This window comes from Indicator indicator, chromosome Z (assembly GCF_027791375.1).
Source record: "Indicator indicator isolate 239-I01 chromosome Z, UM_Iind_1.1, whole genome shotgun sequence".
NCBI classification, from domain to species: Eukaryota; Metazoa; Chordata; class Aves; order Piciformes; family Indicatoridae; genus Indicator; species Indicator indicator.
The window spans coordinates 26,112,364-26,133,055 of record NC_072053.1 but is presented as its reverse complement, the minus strand read 5'-3'; the positions used below and the strand labels follow the sequence as shown (position 1 = coordinate 26,133,055).

Below are 20,692 nucleotides of genomic sequence, written 5' to 3'. Positions count from 1 at the left end.
CACTAGTTCATAAAGATTTTAACCTAGTTTCAGTCTCATCAGTCTGACAATGCATGCATTACATACACACATATATATACATAGTATGTTATTTTTGTCCATAAGAGGTATAAAGAAAGTATATACACAAAACCGATACATACATAACAAAAATAGTATTTCAAAAATTGCAATAATATATATAATTATGTTATTACTTACAGCAATGCCAAATCTGGTTATATTGTCTTCATTGCATTTACCTATCACTGTTTTTAAATTGGAGCCATCATGTGATTCACCATCTGTCACAACAACCATTACTTTTGTGGCTGTCGGACGTCCTCCTGACTCAGGTGAGAAGGCATACTGTCTGTTAAAAATATTTTGTTTATCACAAATCAATTTCTAATAGATGGAACTCAACAGATATAATGAATATGGTCTAACTTAAAACAAGGTGCATCTGTAGTAAATATTAATTTACATTAGATCTGTAGTAAGAATTTTCAGTTACACTTCTGATAGCTTCTTCACAAAGCAGTGCTCAAAAGGCCATCAGAAACCTAATCAAGGAAGTACAAAAAAAACCCCAAGCAGGCCTGGATGCTGTTTCCAATAGAACCAATATTTTTTGTACAAGTGTTTCCAAACAAAAGGGCTTTTTTTGTCAGAAATATTAATGCTTTGTAATACCAGAGTAGCAAGGAATTGTCTGCACCAAGTTAACTGAAAGAGGAAGAATACTAAAACATGTTCCTCAACACAACTGCAAACAGAAGTCTCTTCCTAACCATAATCCTGAGGGCAATTGATTCAGCATATATTTTGGCCTAGTGCCCTATCCTTGACTGAACAGCAAAATGCCACCTTCTTATTGACTAACAGACCTGGCTGCATATGTACTAACACACAGCACATTGTTTTAATTGCTTGCTATTTTTCATGCTGCTGCTGCAGCTGTCAAACTGACAAGAGATTGTATTTTTTCTGCTATCAATCAACACCTGACCTGCAAACATCAGTGTTACTGGTTCCACTGAATCTTTGCATAAACTTTAGTTCAGTGTTTTTTTTCTCTTTCCTAAAAGCTTCTTTATAGTGTCTGATGCACTGTCATGCTTAGACATCTATGACAGTCCAAACAATTCTGTTGGATGCCAGAACTACTTTTGTGCAGGGTTTAACTCAATAGCTAAAGACATGCTTTTCAGCAAGCCTGGTTTACATATTCCTGTATTTCTCTTCATGGGACACTGTAAATCTAACTGAAGGATTCTGCCTGGCACTGGGAACCTCTGCAGAGGGTCCAAGCATGTGAACATCCAGTGGGAATGAAATTCAGCATGTGCTCATTTTCTTGTAAAGTAAGTTACAGTTGTTGCACAGCAATCATTGATGTGTTTTACCTTGCATTGTCAATGGCTTTGAAAGTATTAGTGAGATCTCCTCCCTTCTGATATGTTCCTTCCATTGCTTTAACAACCTCATCCTTTGTTTGATATGTATTCAAGTTGAACACGACACGGGGATCGTTAGCATACTGAATTAAACCCACCTATGCATTAAAGAGATTACATTAAATTACCATGCGTTACAGTTACATAGAATCATGTTGTTTATTTATTTATTGGGTTGGAGTAAAAAATATGCAGATGCATGTGGGGGTTATCATTTTCTTTCAATAAATATAAAATCAATTAATATTAACATGCTTGGAAAGCAAAGAAATCGACATGTTCTGGCACCTTATGTCATTTATTATGGACTACAATATGTTAATGCAAATAGTCTGAAAAAGTAGGCATTAAATTATTACTTGGTTAATTCTGGAAGAGCTGAGGGACAGTAAAAATACAGGCAGCAGCTCTGGGAAAAATAAGGAAATAGTTAAAATTCTACAGCACCCCAGTCAAGCTTACAGCACCTCAAGCTGATCTCTTCTAAGGAAATCCTCAAGGTTAATTACTTGACAGCACTGCAGTCTCTTTTCTTTTTTTTTTTAATATAGGTGAAGCTATAGACATATGCTAAGATGTACATTTGTATGAAAGCGAAAAAGAGAGATGCTAAAGGTGAGGTTCAGAAAGAACTGAGCAGGAAGCCTAGCTTTTAGGCACCTCACTTCCAAAGTAGACCAAGGTAGCCCAAGGAAGAAGGAAGTCTTTGGGAGAGAGATTTCCAGTCCCCCAGTCTTTGTTCCCAGAATTGTTTATATAAAATGGACAACTGTAAAGACAGAAAATGTTGTGGGTTTGTTTTTATGTGGTCTTTTTTTTAAAAAAAAAAAGCAATATATGTTTCCTGCCCACTATCAAAATAAAAGAAAAAAGAACTGAAAGATCATAGATACTGATCAAGCAGCAAAACCTTCTACTTTAAAGATGCAGCAGTTGGAAAGTAAAAGCCAAATAAAAAGCCTATTAAAAAAATCTGTTCTACTTTTACCACATCCCCACAGTGCAGGAAAGAGGTCTGACTGCCCTAGATACAATTTAGACTTCTATTTCAGTTCATTTATATTTTGAATCAAATTACTAATCCCTTTTGAAACAGATCGGCTGTGAGACAAAAATCCCAATACTGGAAGACAAAGGACAACCATGTAATCTACAGCTTTGGGGAAGGTACTGTAATTAATGATAAAGCACATTTGGTTTCCTTTAAAACTGCTAATAAAACCCATCTTTTTTGGGGGAGGGTGGGAAGGGCAGGGTCTTTCTTAAAGATATCTTTGACCTACCTGGGTTTTGTTAAAGCCTATGTCTAAGCCTTGTACAAACTTTTTCAAAAATGCTCGGACTGCATCCCAAGGATAAATGCTGTTTGACTCATCACAAACCACCACAACATCTATGACAGAGGAACACTCTGAAACAAAAACAAAAAATGGCATTAAACCTCCTTATATACTTAAAATTCTTTGGTTAAATCCAGAGGTGTCTATTTAGGTCTCACACAGGCAACACCTCAGATCAGGAAGGTTTTGCCAGAATGAGGACTCCATAAAAGCATATGCAGATTTTAAGTCCACACTACTGCAATCTCTCTGATTTCAGAGAAGTAAGTCCAAATTCATATCAGCACTAGGTTAAAATTTGTCAGTCCTTACATGTGAATCACAGGTCTTTGCTTTTTGCACGTTTTTTTTTCAATCCCAAATTAAGAGTCCCCAACATAACATATGTTGATTTCATTTGGTAAGTCTTCTAATTGAATCTCTTTTGCACATGTTGCCTTACTTTGAACAGCAGGAGAAAAGCTTCTTAGGTACTGGAAACTTGGACTGATTTCAGAACAGATTCCTGTTGCATAGTATTGGCTTCCACACTGCTGTGCCCACAAAGGACCGCAAGTCTTAAAAATAACAACAAAAAGAAGCTATAAAAATAACACTACTCATCTCACCTTATCCATATACAAAACACAGTAAGCAGGACTGCAGGATTAGAGGAGCCCTCTTGAGTTATCAGGCCAAATTCTTTGCTATCATGGTGACGGTGAACTTCCACAGGCTTTCTCGTTGAAAGCCTGTTCTATTCACGGTCATCCTTGCGCCTCCTTATGAAAGCTACAGCATCTAGAGAGTGTGACTCGATCCACAAGGAATCCGTGATGCTTTAAACCACCTGCTCAGCAAACTGCTGGTTTAATTCTAGGGTCGGCACTTGCACATCGCTTATAGGTATGCACAGAAGTACTTCCACTAACCAGGAGGTGGCATCAGAGCCATGAGCATGCACGTCGCTGCAAAGAGCTTTTCCTGCGGTAGGTCCGACTGCCATCAACAGTGCGACCAGGCTGAGGAGTTTGTGATCAGTGTGTGTACAAACACATATATTTATTATATTTGGGAAGGCTTGTTCCCAAGGAAAATTCAATTTGCCAAAATATTTACTTCATCAACCCCAGTGAGGGTGCAGCCTCGCAGTATGAACTATCCTATTGAGCTTCATCTTAAAGGAGAAATTTGGCCCCAGTGTCATGCGCCCCTTGAGAATGTGTTTCATTGTCTTTCAGGGAAAATAATTTTGCTTCTTTGCTGAAGATTATCTCTGTAAAAGGAAACGTTTTCAGCTGTATGAACCAGCTAGTTGCATGCAAGCATCACCTTGATATTATGAGGACAGGTACAAAAGTACTCAGATTGAAAAAAAAAAAAAAAAAAAGACATACTGAGTATTTTGTCATGGGAATATTTGAAGTGGGGTTTGAAGTGGGGGAGGATTTTTTAAAAGGAAACCACGTTAGGAACTCAAGGGAAAAACATAACCTCTGCATAACCTCTGTCCAACAGTTCTGAATGAAATGGTAAGCTTTTTTTGTATATACTTCCTTGTTGCCCTATAAAGAGAGCCTCGAAAACAGAAAATGCACCATCTCTATAGGAAGAAAAGTGAGTGAATGGTACTATTGACCTTTCTGAAGAATACTGGAAAACAAACAAACAAATCATTAAAAACCCAAAGAAATGCAAAATGAGCTAAATCACACACTGGTTTACAAACAGTAGACAACAACAAACTACCTTATTTGACAAGATGGCAGATTTTCTAGATTTAAAGTAGATATGCTTCTTTTCTCTAGATCTGATCATAAGTGCTCTTTGTAGTTGCTATATGGGGCATGATTAATTTTACTGGAAAAGTTGGATATTTACAAAAGTTAAAGGTACAAAATAAACCATCTATATCAGAACTATGAAGCTGGAGTTACTAGCCTTTAATTTTAAGTTATTTTTAAATTACAGCTCTTTTTACATCAACCTCATTCTCCCATTTTCTGATTTTTTTTCTGTTCTAGCAGTAACTCTAAATTGTGATGCTACAGCAATAAATATAAATATTCTAATAAATTTTGCTAATCTTCACTTTTAAGAAAAAGGAAAAGCTCTAATGTTCTAGCATTGTTCCAGTCAAAAATTTAATATGCATTGTTACTGCAGGGAAAAACTGGAAGATCACATAACAACTGATGAACTTGAAAAGTGAAAGTGAAATATTAGAAAGGGGCATAGGCTTGCTCTTAAGGACTGTTAGGAAATATGGACATAAACTGGGATCTCACTGGGTGGAAGAGAAATAAGTAGGCGGATTGGGCACTGCCTGATGGCCGAGCAGCCATAAGCACGCAGCCAGAATGCGAACCAAATATGGCCTAAAGATATCTGACATCAAGCACTTGCAGTATAGACAGGGAAATATCAAATACTACACACTGCCCTGGAAAGATTCCTGTGGAATACAGCACAGATCTGGTCATTCATGTGTGAAAAAGGTATATTTTTTTAAAAAGTTTCAGTCAAAAAAAATGTTTGCTTTGAAATGTAGGACAGAGCAGAATGATCATCAAGTATCAAAATATGGAAGAGATGCTTTTATACGTAAGCAGACAGGTGTTGTTCTTTCAAAGTAAAGGTAGAGCACTGCTCCCAGAACAAACTAATAGAAACCTAGATCAGACATCCAGAAAAAAAGTTGTTAACCATTACTGAAATTCTTAAACATCTTTGCAACATGATTAAGCATGCCTCAGAAAAATGTAATGAGTGTGTGGAAAGTACTGCCCTTTACTTAGGATACCTGTGGGAAGAAATCACAGGGAATCCAACAGCTGAACCAGCAGGACTCTCAAGCTGTGGCACAGACACACCAGGCTCGGTCATGCTCCAGCCATGCAGCCTAGGGATGCAGCACAGACTGGTGCAAGTGGATGGAGGGTGAGAGAGAAGCAGCCAAAGGAGGAAGAAGCCCACTGAGTTGGAAGGAAGAAGCCAACGCATAACCCAAAGAGCCCATCAGAGAGGCCAGATGCCAGAAACAGCATTTCAGAGCAAAGCCCTGGCTTAGCAGCAGCTGGCAATTATGAGCAGACAGTCTGTGCTTGCTACCCAATTCTTGCCACAACAAAGTCATGGGGCTTTTGATACTTCTTCAGGCTAAGTCACAGAGAAGCACCTGCCTCCAGTACCCCATTCTCCTTATATCAAAAAGAACTCCTCTTGCCAAAGATATGGCTATCTGTTCATGTCTTAACATTCAGCTTTTTATTTTGCAGCTTTTTATTTTACTACTTTATGCAGTTTAAGAAGAGACAATCAATACTGCATAGATCAGGGAATTATTTTTACCTGAGAAAAGTTCAAGTTATTATTAGAAAATAAAAATTTTCCTGCATGACATGTTTTAAATTACTGCAATTAGTGGTACTGATTAAAAGTGGGGAATGGATGAGGTGTTAGTAATTAAAGGTATTACCCAAGAGACAGAACAAGATTTTGTTAAATCAGTATCTTCTCAAACTAACAGTTGAGAAGAGCACTGTTGCTGTACTTTGAAGTTATCTTTAACGTTTCTAACTCCAAGAGACCTGCTGGAAAGGTTGGAATTAAAAATACTTTTAAAGCACTTCAATGATCTGGGCTATGTGCTGATGGTGATAATAAACATTTGAATACTTTTGCTATTACTAGGAAAATGTAATAGAGAAAAATGAAGCTTAAAGTGAGCCTCAAAGTTCTTTTGACCGTAGTTTATTGTTTCATGTAATTACTACACAGGCCTAAAATGCAAACTGGTATACACCTTCACTGCAACAGTTTTCATGCTTATGGTTAAGATTGAAAAAAAATATATTAAACAGCCATTAATGTCCTTTAATTATTAAATCTGTTTTACAGGCTCCAAGGAGAGTGATCTGCAAAACACACACACACAAAATGCATGCTCCTCCAGTTCATTAACCACAGAAAACATATCACAGATCCACAGGACTAGAAGCCTAACATTTCTGGAGAATAGTTACTGTGCAAGTGCATGTGGTGAAGAGATCCCACACTGCCATTTGAAAGCATAATCAGAATTATACAAGGCTACCCTAAAGATGTCCGTGGTGGAAACAATCATGCCTGTCCTATCTGACTTATATTACAGAATCTTTAATTGCATGCCCTTCCACAGGATATTTAGATAAATGACTAAGGAGAAAATTCTTAAGTTTCCTGATTCTGGACCACAGGTAATGACAGGAAGAGGGAATATTTTAAAATATGCAAAACATGTATTAATCTATGCTGCATAATAAAGTATGTTCAGCTTGGACTTATCAAAAAATGTTTCTTTGTTCTGTTTATTAATTTCCATGTGTACTGAGTAAGTCCTTGGTACGTACCAAAAATCCTCCCGTTTTTGAGTTCTGTATCAGAGTCAAGCCAAGGTTCATACCTTCCTTTATCTCAGTCACATTTGGAATATTTATTAAAGCTGAAATAAAAAGAGATTAAGTAATGACAGAATAGAAAATAATATGAAGAAGCAATTTAGTAAGTTAGAATTCCTTTTTGAATGCTTACTTTCTCAGAATGTAGAGATGCCTTTTCTAAATGGCTGCATAAAATTCTGAGACAAAACAAACAAAAGACAATCTTTGTTAAAAATTTGCTAGCCAGTAACTATAGACTATTTAAAGTGCCTTCAGCTCTCTTGAGAGCAGGTATAAGAGAGAAATCATCTACCTAGTGAGTACTTCTGGCTGATTGAATAGCAGTAGCCTAGCAGCTACTGTTACATTCCTCAGGACACCAGACTCCTCTGATCAGGCTTTAGATAAAACGCTGAAAGGAACAGTGCAGGACAGAAATGTTCCACACCTCTACTAAACAAATTCAGCATCTCAGAACACTCTGCTGCCCCATATTTTCACTGCATTCAAAGGTGAGTAATATTTTATACTTAGTTTGCAAACACACGGAGGCAGAGAAGGCTTTATATCCACTTGCACACTTGTCCCTCACACACTCCACATTTGCAAGTTCCCCTGGACATAGCAGCGTGAAACTCCCACTCACCTGACACCTGGACCTTAGCCCCCACTAAGGTGGCTGGTTCAGCTGAAAGTTGTCTAGTGAACAGAAATGCACACATGGCTTGAGGAAGACTTAAGAAACATTCACTCCCCCAGCAAGCCAACACCAGGCTTCATGGGCTGTGGCCTGTAGTCTCAACCCCTCACCAGCATTAAGCCCTTGTCCTCACTAGCAGCTGGTTTTAGGAGACACAGCATTTACAGCCTATGGCTAGATGTTAAAGACCCCAACTGGTCCTATAGCAAATGCTGAGACCCTAGTGGCTTCAGCAGTGGGGTCTTACAAACTGGGGCACCCACACTTCCAGCCTGACTCCAGTGGCAGGCACCAATTTTTGCTCACACACACCCAACTCTGACCAGTATCTGGCACTGAGTCCTTGCAGCGCGCTCACATATAGGCACACAACAGAGACTGAGATATGCAGAGACATGGTATAATAAAATAAAATAGAAGGGTCCTGTTATAAAAACAAGGAAAAAGTGAACAATTGTTACAGGACCTTATTCATTACATCTTACCTTGTAAATTCAATTTTTCACATGTGGTTTTGGATGTACCAATGGGACACACATAGATATCTCCAGTTCTGTTAGTGGGATAGCCACTCCAGGGTGAACCAACCAACAACCTAAAGTAAGAGAAACTCTTAATTAGGTCTTAAATGATACTGGAAAAGTCCCACAGCATTACTACATAGCACACTCTAGGTAAAGAGGCTTTTACCACACATAGCATCTAAAGCACTCAGGAGTCTTCTCCAGAGCTGCACAGAGGCTTTATTGGGACTTTAATAGACTGGATTCTAGCAATGGAGAAACATCTAGGGATTAGGCTGCTCAAATGTGTACTATTGTTTCTGTGGCATTATGTAGCGTGTCAGAAGAAACACAGCAAAGATATTAACATGTACTGAGGCGTACAAGTTAAAAATATGTATTGAGAATTTATTGTCCTCTAAGTTGGCAGTTAACTGATTCATCTTAAGTTATTCTTTCAGCTGATAAGAAGCGTTTCCTACAGGATCTGCTCAGAAACAGTTAAATCCTTATGTCTGAGCCTGAACACTACCACACCTTGAAAACACTGAGTCAGAAAGAAAACACTGCAGGTGTTAACAGTCTTCTGCACGAAGTATTTAATTTGAACAAGGAAGTTAAGACCCATAATAATTTATGCCTACAATATGAAGTGACTTACTGTCTCTGACTCATTCTTTCATTTGCCATAAGGTTTCCCTTCCAATATCTGCTCCTCAAGAGCCCTTTAATTTTTATCTGAAAGCCTTCACAAATCTGATTAATTCACCTCCTGGGAATACTGCTTCAGAACACCCATTTTTCAACACATCTCTCATAGACAGTATAAAGCCACACAGGGCTGGAAGAGAACAACGCTTTGGAAGAGAACAACAATTCCTTATACAGTTCAACAGGCAGTGAAATAAGAGGGAGACAAAACATGATCATAGGAAGACGAGCTAAACAACAACAAAAAAATTTAAATAAACGATGAAACAACAGGGACTGTGGGTCTGTAGCTCCAGCAGCTATATGACTTTCCTTTCATACAGAACAATCTGTGCTAGTAATTAATGCATTTATGGAACAGTAAACCAACAAGCAATAGGAACCCAGTACAGAATATGAAGTTTCATAAGAAATTTCTAAGTAGGTGCTAAAAACAAAGTTGTTACAATCTAAGATTTTAAAGGTAGCTGATGCAAATAACTTGCACTATAAAAAGAACACGTTATGAAATTATTATGTTTCAAAGCAATTGCTGTATATCATATTGACTTTATGGAGATCATTGTGTTTTATTGCTGCAATCTTATAACTAGTTTAAATAAAATAGCTTTAGGAGAATATGCAGTTTTAGATCACAATCAAGAGTCTGAGTTGTTTTTAGCTTTCTCAAAGAAAATAATGCTAACCACATTTTTAAAAAGCTTATTTCATCTCAATTAAACACAAAGTTAAGAGCACAAATGTTACTCTTTTACCAGTTTGGTTGGAGGTAATCTATTTTCTGTGTACAGGAGCATTTTTAAAATACTTATCTCTTTCTCAGTTACCTTGTTTGGAAACAGTGATTATGCAGACACTATGAACAGGATTTTATGTAGTTTCAGCACCCCTAAACTTGCAATTTGGGTTCATATTAACATGCCCCTCTATAAGAACAGTGTATGTTAACACTGGCTGTGAGGAGGACTCCAATCTTCTTGCTATTTTCTGAGGAATACAGCCTTTTCTGCACAGTGGAAACCAAAACAACCATAGCTCAGGACTGAGTAACCAGAGCTCATGTGAAACTACTCCATCAGTCTTTTGCCAACAAAAGATACAATCTGCAAAGCCTTGCAGTGACAGAGGATTGGAGCCAGCTAACAGTGACTGACAGGGCAAGGCACGGTGTTACAGTCATCCCCCTTGTTAGGTACTACAGAGTTATTTTACAGCTATAAAATGCTAGCTGGCCATGGGGAAGAGAGAGGGAGCTAACAGTTTACATGGAAACAGGAAACAATTTAGAAACGATGGCAGCACTTCATGTGTAATATCTGAAACAGGAACAGCTTTTCAGCATTAACTGTCAAGCTGAACGTTGCACTGTGTACATTTAGAAATATTTTTATGTTTTTCCTAAGTTTCCCAGAAGGCAAATGTAGACCCTGAGAGATCTGTAGACCCTATAAGAAGACAGCTACTGTTCAAAGAATGACCTTAATGGATTTTGGAAATATCCTCTGCACCATCCTGTCTGGTTGTGAAGCTTACAGTAAATCTCTTCACAGAACTGGCATTGCTCTGCAGGCATGGGTTATTCTGAGGCCCAAAGTGAGAACTGTGGGGAAAAGAGAGGCATGCTTGAGCACTACCTGTCCCAAAATCGAAGCCTAACTCCAACCATCACCCATGCTATTGACAAAAACTAGAGATAAACACATTCATAGACTTCAGAAAACACAACTCTCTCCACCTCAGTGTGCCTATTTGTGCTCACTCCATCAGTTTTATGCCACTTAGCAGTAATGTGGGCTCTCAAAATTCCTTTCTTCTCTGACCTCAACGCTAGTTCCAAACCAGATATATTTATACCAAGGAACAATCATTCTTGACACCTAATTTAGGTAGGCGGAAGAGGTGAGTGAGCTAAGAAGCATCAGTGAGAGTGAGAAGAAAATTGATAACTTTCACAAGTTGATCTTTACAAATATAGAACAAGAGTCGACTCTTAGTGGTGCAGAGGAGTCAATATCCTCTCATCAGCAAGCCCGCCAGCCTTCCTGCATTAACTGTAGTAACTCACATGTGCAGGGTCAACGGGAACAGGTAGCTACCCAACGAAACAAATGACACAAATAGAGCAAACGTGCTGCTTTAAGAAGTGCACCACCCACAGTGCCCTTGCAGAACAGGTACGAGGCTCTGCAGGAGGAACTGGTCGTGAGCAAGGACAAGGGCTCACAAAAGCCAAAAATGCCACAATGGCCAGAAGTGCCACCAAGGCTGACTCGCCTCAGGTCAGCCATAAAAACTGACTCTGAAAAGAAAAAGCAAAGGGTCATATTGTAGGTGACTCTTTGCTAAGGGGAGCAGAGGGCCCAGTATGCAGACCAAACCCACTTCATAGAGAAGCCTGCTGTCTCCCTGGTGCCCAGGTAAAGGATGTCATACATAAAGTTCCCTCCCTTGTCAGTCCTTCAGACTGTTACCCACAGACAGCCCAAAGAGTGGCTGTCAATGGGTCCATGTCCCAATGGAGGCCAGTGACAAGTGGAGTCCCTCAGGGATCAGTCCTGGGACCAGTCTTGTTCAACATCTTTGTTGGTGACATGGACAGTGGCATTGAGTGCACCCTCAGCACGTTTGCTGATGACACCAAGCTGTGTGGTGCAGCAGACACGCTGGAGGGAAGGGATGGCACCCAGAGGGACCTTGACAGGCTGGAGAGCTGGGCACAAGCCAACCTCATGAGGTTCAACAAGACCAAGTGCAGGGTCCTGTGTCTGTGTCAAGGCAATCCCAAGCAGTGATATAAGGCTGGGCAGTGACTGGCTGGAGAACAGCCCTGAAGAAAGGGACTTGGGGTTGCTGGTGGATGAGAAGCTCAACATGAGCCATCAGTGTGCACTTGCAACCCAGAAAGCCAATCACATCCTGGGCCGCATCAAGAGAAGCATAGCCAGCAGGTCAAGGGAGGTGATTCTCCCCCTCCATTCCGCTCTGGTGAGACTCCACCTGGAGTACTGTGTCCAGTTCTGGAGCCCCTATTACAAGAGGGATATGGAGGTGCTGGAATGTGTCCAGAGAAGGGTCATGAGGATGATCAGAGGGCTGGAGCACCTATCCTATGAGGACAGACTGAAAGAGTTGGGGCTGTTCAGTCTGGAGAGAAGGCTCCAAGGAGACCTTATTGTGGCCATCCAGTATCTGAAGGGGGCCTATAAGAAAGCTGGGGAGGGACTATTTTAGGATGTCAGGCAGCGATAGGAGCAGGGGGAATGGAGAAAATCAGAAGTGGGTAGATTCAGATTGGATGTTAGGAAGAAGTTTTACACCATGAGGGTGATGAGACACTGGAACAGGCTGTCCAGTGAGGTGGTAGAAGCCCCATCCCTGGAGGTTTTTAAGGCCAGGCTGGATGTGGCTCTGAGCAACCAGATCTAGTGTGAGGTGTCCCTGCCCATGGCATGGAGGTTGGAACTAGATGATCCTTGAGGTCCCTTCCAACCCTAACAATTCTATGACTCTATGATTTACTTCTAGACCTTAGTATTTTTAATTGTATTTTAATTTCACTAGCTCTAGAACTAACTTCGTAGCTGTTGCATGATGCAAACAGAAAATGCCAAACAAGACAAACTTGTCTAATTTTAAACCCAAAACTAAATCTATGCCAACCCCACCCAAAGCAAACTTAATTTGTCATTCGTTTAACACTCCTTATACTTTGAAATTGTTATACTATTTCCCCTTTCACTATTAGCCTCACTCGTAGATTTGGAGGGTCTATGAATCTCAGTGCTGTAGGCCAAAAAACATTACCCCATACACAGAATTTAACACCTGAAAGTGACTACTGACACTGATTTTGAGAAATTAAGAGCTGTTAAGTCCCTTACTTTGTTTGACTTAACTAGTCTGATGTGCCACCAGTAAGCTGCAGAGGAAGTGTTACTAACCAATTTCTGCAAGCATAGCCCTCTGCTTTTCATTTCCAATCTTAAAGGTCCTAGGAAATCACTTTACTCTGTCTCTTGTATCGCTGTTGTAGGGTGCTCCAACCCCCTCTTCCACCACCTCCAGCTGCAGAGATTTGAATTGGGGAAGACAAAAGTAGGAAATTGCCTTATCCTCCCGCTGGGGACTTGGGTGGGGAAAGGTAGAAAGGCACCTTTCTTCTGTCCTGGAGCTGAAGTCCCTCACATGTATTCACTCGTGGGGGAAGCCCACACTGGGATTTGGAATTGTAATTGGCTGGATTCTTCACACCCGGTATGTATTGACACGGGACACATTGTCTAGGGAAATCATAAATAGAGTGACCAGAAAGTAGTCTCGGACTCGCTCTGGACTTGGTTTCCAGGGATTTGAGCTGGGACTCGCTAGATTCACTGCGACGTTAGCCTGCAGCACCCGGACCTGGCTTGTCCCCAGACGTGCCTACCCTGGGGTCCTGCTCCCTGCCCTGTGCTGGAGCGACCCTGCCTGCTGTTGGCTGGAAACAGGCTGGCGGTGTGACTTCTCTTGCACTGCTCAGGCAGTGCTGTTCCACGAGATTTGCCTTGTGGGAGCTGTGTCTAAGGACACTTTAACTTTGGTGGGTCCCTTTGCCTTTGGATTTATGCCACATGATTCACAAATTGGATTATAAAGCTTGCAGTTCTGGAGGCTGCCACCAAGGAGAGATCCAGGGACCATCTCCAAATTCCTACACAATCCTCGTGAGTAAAATCCGACTCATTGACTTCCCCTATGGTCTTGGCTTGTCTCTGATTTTGTAAGTGGGGTAAAGCTCTTTTGTGGCTTGGCCTCTTCCATTTTCTGAATTCTCTAAATTGTACTAAAGTTGCCTATAAGCATCCTTGTACCATTCGTGACCAAATAGAACCTGCAAATAAAATTTAACCAGTTTTGTGAGTAATTTTGGGTGGGGTTTTCAGGAAAGTAAAGATAACTACATTTTTATAATTCCCACCTCGTTAATTTAATCCCAATCAAAACAATCCTGTGCTTTACTTTAAGCTTACTAAACTTAATCTGTATTGGAAATAAGCAAATCCTGCTTGCCTTTGAAAATTAACATAAACCATTACAGTACAGAATTACACAATACCGCTCTGGGAAAATACAGGTGTATCTTTACAAAACATCAGAGGTGAAGAAAGCAAGAGATTATCTAGCTAGCATGTTGATACCAAAAAAAACACCAAAAAACCCCCCAAAACCCCAAATTGCTCTGATTGAATAGGATGCATATGAAGTAGAGTGAAACTGAATGTATCAGGAAAGAACGCAAGAAATGAGTACTAAAATACTTGAAAATGCTTGTTTCCAAGTGCATAGTGTATTAATTAAGGATCTTTTTCAGCAACGAGTTAAATATTTTACAAAACTTCCTTATGTGTTGTCTTTACACAAAACTGTACTAATTACCATGTAATATTACCACCAATTTTATTACCCAGCTTCCCACACTGCATGCAAAGCAATGGAACTACATTAAGTCAAACAAAGTTCAGCAGCAATGCCATACCACACAGGCTGTAGGAGTGACAGATCCAAGTGCAATAGGAATTATTTCTGGAAAATTACACCATGACGCAGCTAGTAACTGGCAAAGTCTGATGTAGCATAAAACAAAATCAGAATTCATGGTGAATGGATGAATTCCCAGCTGTTGCCAGAGCATATTTTATGCTTGTAGTTTCCTTTTCTCTGTACAAGCATTTGCCCTTTAGTGTGTTGTGGGGTTTTTTCAGTTGGTTGGCATCTTTTTGGGGTTTGTGTGGAGTTTTTTTTGTTTGGGTATTCTTTTTTTTTGTTTGGGTTTATGGGTTTGCTTTTTTTATTGGTTTGCTTCTTGTTATTGGTTTGTTTGTTTTTGTTTTGCTTTAAACGCAAAGATGGCTAATAGGAAATAGGAAAATGGAAGTAGAAAGGACATCTGTCAAGGGTTAGGGCTACAACAGATGTGACAGGCTCTCTATTAATCCTTCTCCTCTCCCAAAGCATAATACAAAAGGAATAAGGGAGAGACACTTAGGAATTGGAAAATGAAATCTATTTTAATGAAAACAATAATAAAAATAAAATGCAATACATGCAAATGTGTAAAAAAGCGATATGGAGCCTAACCCCCACCAATTGCAATTATTCACTGTCACCATTAACGCTGTAGCGGAAGTCCCATACTGGACACCAGGAACGAGAGGCAGGAGATGGATTCTGAAACTGGGCTCAGTAAAACATGGATTATGATTGAAGGCAGAATAGAGAGAGTCATCCTCAGACAATGGCCACTGAAGAAGAGAATACAGTTTGACTCTTGTGATCAATCAGCTTTAAACTGAATGTGATGTGTATATAATGGAACACCTTGTTGGTCACTTTGAGGTCACCTGAACTGTCTGCTCCTATCTTCAGGTGCAGGCTTTTACTCTGCACCCCTACATAGTACACAAGATTTAGCAGTGACCTTGGTCTGAGTACCAATCCTTGCTATTAACTAGAAACATTGAGCACTATTGCTATTAGAAGCAGACACTGTCTGCAAAAACATGCTGTTAACTTCAGATAGTGAAGTTACTTGGAAGAGACTGAGCTGAAAAGTGAGATCACTTAACAGAATTTCTTCTAATTCAAATAAGGACAACCTTTTAAATCATCCAGCCCTTTTCCCTAGAATTACAGAAAGTGGTGAATAGATATGAAGACCAGAAAACTCCTCATTTTCATAGAGGCTTCTCTGAGCATACAAAACACTTATTATCATCTAAAACTTTGAATCCTTCAGTCAAAAGACTCAGAACTTCAAAAACTACAGTGAGTTATTGCAAAACAGTTTGACTGTCAAAGTTTAAAGGCCTAGAACACAGAAGCTGTGCAGGGCTGCTTCGCTGCACAGGAAAAAGGCAAACATACAGTTGTGGGAAGCAAAAGCTGGGCAAAGAACTCAAAGTTAACAGTGTTGCTGGCACTGAAAAATGGAGCTGTAACAATGGCAGCATTTTGTTAAGAAAAAAAAGTTGGCAGAAATTACCCTCCTCATTAAAATCAGAAGACTTTGAAAATTTATTGATTTCAACAAAAGTTGCTACAGAAGTGTGGCCTTTTCAGCAAAATATCTTATCAGTCTAAGGAGGCAATACATCACCCCATGAGAAAGTCTGCTGGGCTTTGATGACTAGTGAGAGTATGTAGTAATTTTTAAAGCTATTTAAGTAATGCAATGATTATGAGACACATTAGTAACAGAAGTGCCCATTAAGGTGTCATTACTGACATGGTATGGAATGAAACAAAATATTTTTAAAAAGAAAAATCCCACTGCATAAATTGCAAAACAAGACCCAGAGTTTCCAAATCCTAAGCATGCAGATGCAACTGAGCAAGAGTGGCTGCAACTGGATACCAAACATCTTGACAGCAGACTTGAGATTTTAGCTCTGTAGTGGGATATGTCCACATACGGAAAACACGTATTGGTAGGAAAAAGCATTTTAACAGATATATATAGCTATTCAATCTTCTTCATCTGAAACTAATGATAGATAGATAGATAGATAGATAGATAGATAACCAAATCCACTCTACTTTGACCTTTGTAAAGCGTGATTTCACCTGCTGTTCAGGGCACGCACATTCAAGGCAAACTTGCCACAGTACAATCCACCTTTCTAAAAGACTATATTTACAAAGTAAGAGAGAATTTGGTCTTGATTTAAGGTTCAAATAAAGATGATCTCATGACAGGGAGAACCAGAGCGTAAACAGAATAGTGTTTCTGTTGTGGCCAATTACTTCTATGATGGACCGCCTAAATTTTTCTAATTGACAAGTTTCTTTAGTGTTCACAATTTTCGTTGAGATCATTAAAGAGTGCCTGTTTTGAAATTCTCACCAGACACCATGAAAAACTTGAGCTGTGCTTGACTTGCATGTTTGTCCTTTTTTATGAGCATCACACACTCACAATGTCCATCAATGCACCGTTGTCCAATTATCCTGGATCATCTGACTCCACAGAAAGAGGATTCCGTTCGGGAAGTGTGACACAAACTCCCTGCTGATTTATGTCACAGCTTCTCAGTATGTACCAGCTCTCTCTTCGGCTGCTCTGAGCTCCTGGCTGGACTGCCTTCCCTCTTCCCTCTGAACTCATCACTGCAGAGAATTGATAACATACTGAAGCATGGAGCCCCAATTCTACAAAAATTCTCCTCTCTTCGTAATTTTTTATAGCCTTTATTGCCTCAGAGATGTACCTCCCAGAAATATAGCTGAATAATACAACCAGTGTCTGCTGTTTTTTTCTTTATCTCTCCTTTCTGCTCTTTAAAACAGTACAGGAGGGGTTTTAAAGTTGTGTTTAACACAGTACCACGTCCTTTTTTAAACAAAAGCAAGGTCTAGGATGTGATGAAGCTTCTGGTGGATTTTGGATAACCTCTCCCTTGGAGAGAGATGCCATCCCAGTAGTACTGGATGATAAACAGGATGATAAATGCTCCCCCTCAGCAGAAAGTAGCATCCTGATCTTACGCAAAGCTCAGACTGTTTATCTAAATCCTAGGTCAGCCATGTCAACAAGCATTCTGAACACAGGCTGCAGCCCCTGCATTCCTTACACTAGAATCAACTCTGCTAAACAGATTCAGTGTTGCTGTTTTGGTTTTTGTTTCTTTTTAAAATAATGCAGACAAGAAAAAAGCTGTATTGTCCTAAAGAAAGAAAAAAAAAAGATAAAAAAAGCAATAAAACCCAGAAATGAAGAGAACAAGAGAGTCAGACATGGTTGGCTTTTTTATTTAAGCTTGCCTAATGACTTCTTGAGAGGGAGATTGAGAAGAGCTTTTCTTCACTGAAGAGTCTCTAAAAAGTCATGGTTACTCAAACAAGAGCTAATAAAATTTCCCTGACTTTTTGAGCTGTGGTCAGATATCATGCAGTCAATGAAAAAATAATAAAGTGCCTATCTACAGAAAAGTTTCCCAGATTCATAATATTCATAGACTTGGGAGGAGATAAAAAAAGTTAATCCAGAATTACTTTCTTTCCTGAATTCTACCACGCATTATTCAATAAAATGGTAGTGGAGGAGTTTTTCCATCAGAAGTAAAAATGAAATAGGGAAATATTAAACATAAATAGCTTGGGTGAATCTGCAACCTAACGTTGCTAATGCAAGCTTTAGAAAAACTTACAAGAAGGATAAAACACAAGACAGTATCTCCATGTATAAGCCAAAGCATTCAATTCCCTTCAGCAGACATTCTTGTTCTCCTTCAATGGCTTCACACAGAAGTTTTAAAAAAAAGAGAGCTCTGATCTGTGGGTGACTAAACACATAATTAACGCAGGCAGAAACACTGTGAGAAGCTACTACATCAGATGAGGAATGAGGGTAGGTTGGGAGCTTACCAAATGGAGTGAAAGAAAACACTGAGCTCTCAGTTTGGAGGACACAGACCTGCTCTACTCTTCCTCCTCATCACCAATGGTAAACAGTAATGCTGAAGATTCAGTGAGATCTAGGTAGTCTTACATATTTGCATATGCAAGCAATTGCAACTGCATAGTCTCTTTGTGGGGCTATGCATAAATGTCTCAGCTAGCTCAGCATTTCTTTTTGGTGATTTTTTTTTTTCTTCTCCAAACATTAAGTGTAAAATACACTTTTCACATGCATTTCCATGGATTCAGATTTTGGCATATTTCTTCCACTGTAAAAAGTTCAGTTACTTACAATCTGTCTATCATCAATTAAGTAAACATACCAGCTCATGGATATTTAGGTTCTGACACTGCTTCAGTTTATGGAAAATGATACATCTAAAATATTGTCTCAGCTCATGTTAATGTATGCAACTTCTCTAGCTTTCCACTACAGACTTAAAATCATATAATGTAAATAACCACTTAAAGTAGTTGAGTTATCACTGAACTATTTATAGATATAACATCATTGCCATGAAAGACACCTTAAACTTTGTGGTTGCTGAGGCTGCAGAAGAGGAAACAATATGTTTGCCACTAAATGGGCTTACTCTGGGCTAATTTAAAATTATTTTTGAAACCAACATTACTGGGAAAAAATATTTTACTAATTACTCATCAAGCCTAATGTACTGGCAATAGTGGATTTCACATCAAGTTTCATGGCTGAAGAGATGCAGTGGACAAAAGGCCTCTGCTAGGACTCTTATTATATCCATCCAAATATGCTGTCCCTGAGAAGCAAACTGTATCAGAGTCAAAATGCTATAGATTTAAGTTCACTTAATTTTAATAACTAGAACTTCATTTGTTTTAATCTCAACAACGTTAAAATGGAAAAATATTCCATGTACATGTAATGCGTAACAAAAATTCTATTGGTACAGGAAGGAATGAAGTAAGTTAAAATTCTACAGAAATTGTGACTCTGAGGAAACTGATATATTGGAAAGTAGAAAATTAAGAAAGTTGTCAGATCACACTAGTAAAGGTAAAAAGCCTGAACATTCACATGCATACATATTTACAGTATTTCAACTTTTGTTTTAATAACAGTTACTTATTTGTAAAAAGGTAATTCCAATATAAAAAGGAATTGACTGGTACACATTTAAACAAAATGCAGAAGTATTAAACAAAACCAAGTTGCAACATTTTCCCCTTAGCCTTTTAAATGGACATTTAACAAGCTGCTTACCATTTGCCTTGTTCATTAACAAACTGTTGAACTGCATATCCGAACTGCTCTCTTGATGGACCAGAAAATATTTTTGCTTCTAGGAGCCCAACATTGTAAGCTTCACAGCAGTTATGAAGAAAGCCTGTTAACAGAAAGATTATGATTATCATAGAAGTACTTAAAGAACAATTTTGATCCCAGTGAAAAAGGCTCTTCATCTGTGTCATCTTCCCTGACCCCTGTTTTGGGGTGATGGAACACTGGAACAGGCTGCTCAGAGAAGTTGCAGGATCTCCTTCTACAGAGACTTTCAAAACTTCCCTCTAAAAGTTACTGTGCAACCTGAACTAGCTGAATCTGGTTTAGCAGGGGCTTTGGACCAGATGATCCCCAGAAGTCCCTTTCAACCCCTACCATTCCATGATTCTGAGTGAAAATGAAATGTAGCTCACAACATGTGCAAGGAGAAGGAAAAAAATTAAAAATCAGGATTTCCCCTACAGTACATCTGTCTATGTATAACAGCTGTCTAGCACTCTTTACGTATGTTATAATATTGTGGGCAGAGATCAATGACTCATTTGCTGTTTGCTTTAGCAGAAGCTGCAGCATTACTAATGGAAATGTTTTAGCACAAGGTAGGCAAGATATGCAATTTAAAGTTCTGTTATTCTCCTTTACCTTAAGGCATAAGTCAAGATTATGGCACATCAAACACATCAGTAGCCTGCTTCTACACTAGAATCATAGAGTCATTGAGGTTGGAAAAGACTTTTAAGACCATTGGGTCTAACCATTAACCTAATACTACCAAGTCCACCACTAAACCATGTCACTGTCACATCTGCACATCTTTTCAATACCTCCAGGTGTAGTAATTCACTTCACCACGTTCCTGAGCAGTCTGTTCCAGTGCTTGACAACCCTTTTGGTGAAGATGCT

At 39.2% G+C, this 20,692-nt stretch overlaps 1 protein-coding gene across 1 annotated transcript in view; it reads right to left on the bottom strand.

The window, feature by feature from the left end:
• The window catches only part of ITGA2 (integrin subunit alpha 2), a 52,531-nt gene extending 32,611 nt beyond the window's left edge, over window positions 1–19,920 (bottom strand). Inside the window, exons 1-7 of the mRNA XM_054397737.1 lie at window positions 19,769–19,920; window positions 8,365–8,474; window positions 7,150–7,241; window positions 3,222–3,336; window positions 2,723–2,850; window positions 1,389–1,537; window positions 202–352 (exon numbers count right to left, since the gene is read on the bottom strand). Of these exons, the coding sequence (XP_054253712.1) occupies window positions 202–352; window positions 1,389–1,537; window positions 2,723–2,850; window positions 3,222–3,336; window positions 7,150–7,241; window positions 8,365–8,474; window positions 19,769–19,920 (897 nt within the window). The remainder of the gene's footprint in view (window positions 1–201; window positions 353–1,388; window positions 1,538–2,722; window positions 2,851–3,221; window positions 3,337–7,149; window positions 7,242–8,364; window positions 8,475–19,768) is intronic.
• Between the last annotated feature and the right edge of the window lie 772 nt (window positions 19,921–20,692).